At 56.7% G+C, this 6,698-nt stretch overlaps 1 protein-coding gene across 1 annotated transcript; it reads right to left on the minus strand.

The window, feature by feature from the left end:
* Positions 1-636: 636 nt before the first annotated feature.
* On the minus strand, positions 637-5,930 carry LOC144740199 (NALCN channel auxiliary factor 2-like). The gene has a single exon (XM_078623053.1). It carries the CDS (start codon positions 4,913-4,915, stop codon positions 3,536-3,538), a length of 1,380 nt encoding a protein of 459 aa, XP_078479179.1. The 5' UTR covers positions 4,916-5,930; the 3' UTR covers positions 637-3,535.
* Between the last annotated feature and the right edge of the window lie 768 nt (positions 5,931-6,698).

A 6,698-nucleotide genomic window follows, 5' to 3' on the forward strand; every position in this document is an offset into this window, starting at 1 on the left:
CATCACAGCCGTCGCTATCGTCACCTTTCCTGCTCCCACCACCATCACAACCAACATTATCACTTCAACCACCGAAACACAACGAATAATGCAACTTCACTTACACCATCACCAACTATCACCGCGATAACCACCACCACCACCACCATAACCTCTGTCACAATCACCACAACCACCACAATCACCACCCACCCTAACACCATGATCATCACTATCACCATCATTAACAGAATCACCACCCACACTAACACCATTATCATCACCATCATCACCAAAATGATCGCCACAACCACCACCATCACAATCACCACCACCACCATCGCCACCACCACCACAATCACCACCCACACTAACACCATTATCATCACCATCATCATCACAATGATCACCACAACCACCACCATCACAATCACAACCACCACCATCACCACCTGCACTAACACCATTATCATCACCATCATCACCACAATGATCGCCATCACCAACCAATACCACCACAAACATCGCCACCACCACCACCACCAATCACTCCCACCAACTCCATCACCATACCCACCACTGCCATCACGAACGTCACCACCGTCACCACTGGTTGCCACCTCATACCGATTTTTCTTACAGAATCGTCCACTTGATGTGGGGGGGGGGGGTCAGACATTGGTAGATGTTCTCAAGGAAAACGGGACAGGTGGCCACCTGAACCATCACCACGATCTCTATCACGAAAATGACCACCTCATTCACCACCATTAATACCATCAACAACAACCGCCATTCGCCACTAAGTGGCGGTGATGTCACCACGGCGCCTGTGCCAGGCTAGGTGCACGTTGAGGCCACGCGAAGTGTCGAACGCCCCCTGGCAAGGAGGTCACGGGACAGACCCAGCAGGTGCCATGGGGTCGACTGACTGAGATGACCGGCAGATGCACCACCAGCTGCACCCCATGTTTGTGCCAACTTGCTACATTTTAAATCTTGACTTAAAGCTTTCGTTACCGCAGGAATTCGTATTCCTGGGTCTTTCGGTAAAGTCACGCAGATAGGTTCAAGGAAAATAAGAGAAAAATTACAAAAAACTTCGACGATTCGATCGCAACACAAGCAATCGTTGCGATCAAAAGGTCGAAATTTTTGGTAAAGACCCAAAAGTTTGCTGCATTTTATCCGCACGGCGCTCCGCTCGTTGTTGTGAGCGTCGCTCCTCTGCCCTCCGTTGTTGCCGGAGGGCGACTGCCTCCAGCTGCACAGCAGCGTCCTTCACGAGCCTCCTCCACAGAGGCCGATCTTGACACCGCTGGTACCGGTCATCGGCAAGTCCACTCAGATCCACGTCCTCCTGTACCGCTTTTACTACCATCTACAGCAGCACCATCACCACCATCACAATGATCTCTATCCACACCACCATCACGGCCAAAACCACCTACAACCTCCACCACAAGCACCATCACCATTACTACTACTACGGACCCTAACCACGGCTATCACCACCTACGCACCACCACAATCACCACCATCATCACCATCATCACGACCAACACCACCAACCCTAACCACAAACTTGACTTTCACCACCACAATCACCACCACCATCACAATCACCATCATCACGACCAACACCACCCACCCTAACTGCAAACTTGATTATCACCATCACAATCACCACCACCACCAACACCACCACCACCAATCCTAACTACAAACATGACAATCACCACCAACACCACCAACCCTAACCACAAACGTGACGATCACCACCACCATCACAATCACCACCACCACCAACCACAACCACGACTATCACCACCACCATCACTACCAACAGCACCACCTACTCTAGCCACAAACATGACTATCATCACCTACACCACCACAACCACTATCACAATCACCACCACCATCACAACCAACACCACCAACCCGAACCACAAACATGATTATCACTACCACCATCACAATCACCACAACCACCACCAAGATCAACACCACCAACCTTAACCACAAACACAACTTTCAACCACCACCACCACGACACATACCACCATGACCACAACCAACACCACTAATCTTAACCACAACTATCACCACCTACACCACCACCACAATCACCACCACGACCAACACAACCAACACCAACAAAACCTAACCACAAATATAACTATCACCAATCGACACAACCACCACCACAACCTCCACCACCACCACCACTAACACAACCCTAACCACAAACGTGACTATCACTACCTACACCACCACCACAACCAACACCACCACCACCACCCCTAACCACAAACGCATCTATCACCACCTACAAACAGAGATCCCCCTTTAGCCTTAACAGACTGTTGGAGCATCGCCATAGGGCTATCACTACCACCACCACAATCACCACCACCACAACCACCACAATCACCACCCTAACCACCAACACAACTATCACCACCGACTACAACACCACCACCACAATCACCACCCTAACCACCAACACAACCATCACCACCTACTACACCACCACCACAACCACCACCACCACCAACCCTAAGCACAAGCATGACTTATCGCCACCACCACAACCACCACAATCACCACCCTAACCACCAACACAACTATCACCACCGACTACAACACCACCACCACAATCACCACCACGTACAATCACGATCATAAACTAACCAGAAACACAACCACCACAATCACCACCACCTAACAACCACGGCCACCACCTACAACCACCAACAACAACCACCACCACCTACACCACCACCACGTAACAACCACGGCCACCAACCCTGACCACAACCACCACCACCACCTACAACCACGACCACCAACCCTAACCACAACTACCAACCCTAACCACAACCACCACCACCACCACAATCAGCACCACCACCTAACAACCACGACCACCAACCCTAACCACAAACACAACCACCACCACAATCACCACCACCTACAACCACGACCACCAACCACAAACACAACCACCACCACCACAATAACCACCACGACCACCACCCCTAACCACAAACACAACCACCACAATCACCACCACCTAACCACCACGACCACCAACCCTAACCACCAACACAACCACCACCACCACAATCACCACCACGACCACCACCCCTAACCACAAACACAACCACCACAATCACCACCACCTAACCACCACGACCACCACCCCTAACCACAAACACAACCACCACAATCACCACCACCTAACCACCACGACCACCAACCCTAACCACAAATACAACCACCACCACCTAACAACCACGACCACCAACCACAAACACAACCACCACAATCACCACCACCACCTAACCACCACGACCACCAACCACCACCACAATCACCACCACCACCACCACCTAACCACCACTCCTAACCACAAACACAACCACCACTTAACAACCACGACCACCAACCACCACCACAATCACCACCACCTAACCACCACGACCACCAACCCTAACCACCACCACAATCACCACCACCACCTAACAACCACCACAGTCACCACCACCACCTAACGATCACCAACCACCACCACCAACCCTAACCACGAACACCAACCACCATCACCACCTAACCACAACCACCACCACCCAACCACAACCAACACCCAACCACAACCACCACCTAACCACAACCACCACCACCCAACCACCACCACCACGACCACCCAAACGACCGCCCGCTCGCCCCGTCCGTCGCCTCTACTCAGAGCCACCACCCCCGGCCACCACCACCACCACCGCCGATGGTCCCGCGAGTTCTCTCCCCCGTCTACCCCCCCTCGACCGATCGCCCTCACCTTGCACCGCGGCGTCCACCCGGGCAGGGAGCCCCTCGGCACGTACTTGGCCATCATCTCCTCGAACTCGCGGTGTTTGCCCCGCGCCTCCGCGTCTCTGCGCACAAACTCCGCGAGGCACGCGCGGCACGACCCCCCCGACCCCGCCGCCTCCGCCGCCTCCGTCGCCCCTTTCCCGGCAGCCGCTCCAGGACAGCGCCAGGCTTCGGCCTCCGCTCGCGGGGAATACGCGGCCACGGCGTCTCCCAGGGTGTAGCGGTTACAGAACGGCATCGTCTTCCGCAGTGCGGCGTCTCTGTCCGCCGAAGCCGCCGAATCTGCCGCAGTTCCACAGACGCCAGCGATCGCAACGCTCCACTCAGACCCTGGGCCTAAATCCGTCTCGGGCCCTAGCCGCTCGCCTAGAAACGCCCCTGCCGGAGACGTCGCGCCCCAGGCGGCGGCGGCGGCCGCCGTGACCGAGTCGGTGTCGTCGTCGGCCAGAGAATCGTTGCGGACGAGGCGATGGGCCACGCGGACTCGACTCTGTTCGCTGCTCTGGGGACCTTCGAGACAGCTGCTGCTGCTGTTGCTGCTACTGTTGGATGTGTCCATAGGACGAGTGGCCTCCGCACAGAGCCAGAGGTGGTCTGAGAGAAGCACAGTGAAGAAAAGCAGCGCGGCCAGGGACAGTCGCCACTTCTGAGCGCTCTCGGGGTCGGTGAAGGGCTTCTCGCAGCAACGGGGGCCACGCCATGCCTTCAGCTGCTGCCTGTGATGGTGGTGGTCGTGGTGGTGGTGGTGAGGGTGGTGGTGTTGGTGGTGGTGATGATGGTGGTGGTGGTGAGGGTGGTGATGGTGGTGGTGGTGATGGTGGTGGTGGCGATGATGCTGCTGCTGTTGATGATGGTGATGATGATATTGCTGCTGATGTTGTTGCTGTTGTTGGTGGTGATGGTGATGCTGATGGTGCTGATGGCGCTTCTGGTGATGATGATGTTGATGATGATGGTGGTGCTGCTGCTGATGATGGTGGTGATGGTGCGGATGAGGTTTATGATATCTGCTGCTGCTGTTGCTGCTGCTACTGCCTTCGCGTGGTCTGTGATCCATGCCGTGTCGTCTTTAGACATGGACCTCTTAATTTTTGCCAGACCCAGATGTCATCATCATCATCATCGTCGTCGTCTTGTGAAAATCCCTGAACTGTGACCCTTGCGCTAAGACGGAGGAGCTCACAAGCCACCCATTGTCAAATCTTTCGGCGAAAATCTGCACGTCCGAGCGCTTCGTCGGTGTCGTCGGCATCATCATCATCCTCATCAGCATCATCGTCGTCGTCGTCATCATCAGCAGCATCGTGGCCGTAGACGGAACGCAACGAACGTGAACGGGCGTCGTCGTCAGGGCGAGAGTCATCAGCAGTACCGCCACCGCCGTCACCACCACCGCGGTCAGAATCGCGTCGATCGGCTTGGCCGCAGAAGCGAAACTTGGCACCAGCATCGCCACCATCGCACGCATCATCCTCCTCCTCCACGTCGTCTTCGTCGTCGTCTTCGCCACCACCTCATCAATCAGCATCACCACCAGCCGACGCGTTTGCTTTGCACAGGGCGGAGACGTGGGGGGTGTGTTGGAGCCCCTCTCTCTCTCTGCGCGTGTCTCTCTGCTCCGAAGGAAATGACAGAGGTGGTGGTGGTGATGGTGATGCTGGAGATTTGGCGGTGGTGGTGATGATGATGATATGCCGGTGGGGAGGTAAGGGGGTTTCAATGAAGGGGGGGGGACTTTCCTGCTCTACCCCTAAAGCCCTAACCCCACCCCCCTCCCCCCCACGATACCCCTAAAGCCCCCTAAACAAGCGCTCTAGGCCCGGAGGCCCCAACACTCAGCGGTGCATGCAGGCGAGGCAAGGGCACACGTTTAAACGCTCGGCCCGGGATGTCGGTGGTCGATCGTGGTTGCGATGATGGTGATGTTGGTGGTGATGGTGATGATGGTGGTGGTGGTGGCTGGGAGGAGGAGCTGCCCTCGTCCCCTTTCTCTGCTAACCACGAACTCCTCACGCCATCTTCCTGATGCCAGAGACCGAGGCGCCCATGTCGCGTCTCCTCCTCCCTCTCCCTCCCCCCTCCCTCTCTCTCTCTACCCCCCCCACTCTCTCCCCTCTCCCTCCCTCCCTCTCCCCCCTCCCCTCTCTACTCTCTCTACTCTCTCTACTCTCCCCCTTCTCCCTCCCTCTCCCCCCCTCCCTCCCCTCCCTACTCTCCCTCCCCTCTCCCTCCCTCTCCTCTCCCTCCCCTCTCCCTCCCTCCCCTCTCCCTCCCTCCCCTCTCCCTCCTCTCCCCCCCCTCCGCCCCTCTCCCCCCTCTCCCTCCCCCCTCTCTCCCTCACTCCCTCTCCCCCCCCCTCCCTCCCTCTCCCCTCCCTCCCCCCCCCCCTCCCTCTCCCCTCCCTCTCCCTCCCCTCTCTACTCTCTCTACTCTCCCCCTTCTCCCTCCCTCTCCCCCCCTCCCTCTCTCCCTCCCTCTCCCTCCCTCCCCCCTCTCCCTCCCTCTCCCCCACTCTCTCCCCCCCCCCCTCCTCTCCCTCCCCCCTCTCCTTCCTCTCTCTCTCCCCCACGTCTCATCTCACTCCCTCTCCCCCATCTCCCTCCCTCCCTCTCCACTCTCTCCCTCCGCTCTCTCCCCTCTCATCTTCCTCCACGTTTCTTCCTCTCTCTCTCTGTGTACCCCGGCTCTGTCTCTCTCGTCCGGTGTGGGTCAATGTCTCTCTCTGTGTGTGTGTGTCCGACTGTTGTCACTGTGCGCTTGTCCATGCATCTGTGTGTGTGACTGCATCTGTGTGTACGTTCGTCTCCCATGTCGGGGTGTGTTCGACTGTCTTTGTCCGT

Source organism: Lampetra planeri, unplaced genomic scaffold, assembly GCF_965212315.1.
Source record: "Lampetra planeri unplaced genomic scaffold, kcLamPlan1.2.h2 scaffold_196, whole genome shotgun sequence".
Lineage (NCBI taxonomy): Eukaryota > Metazoa > Chordata > Hyperoartia > Petromyzontiformes > Petromyzontidae > Lampetra > Lampetra planeri.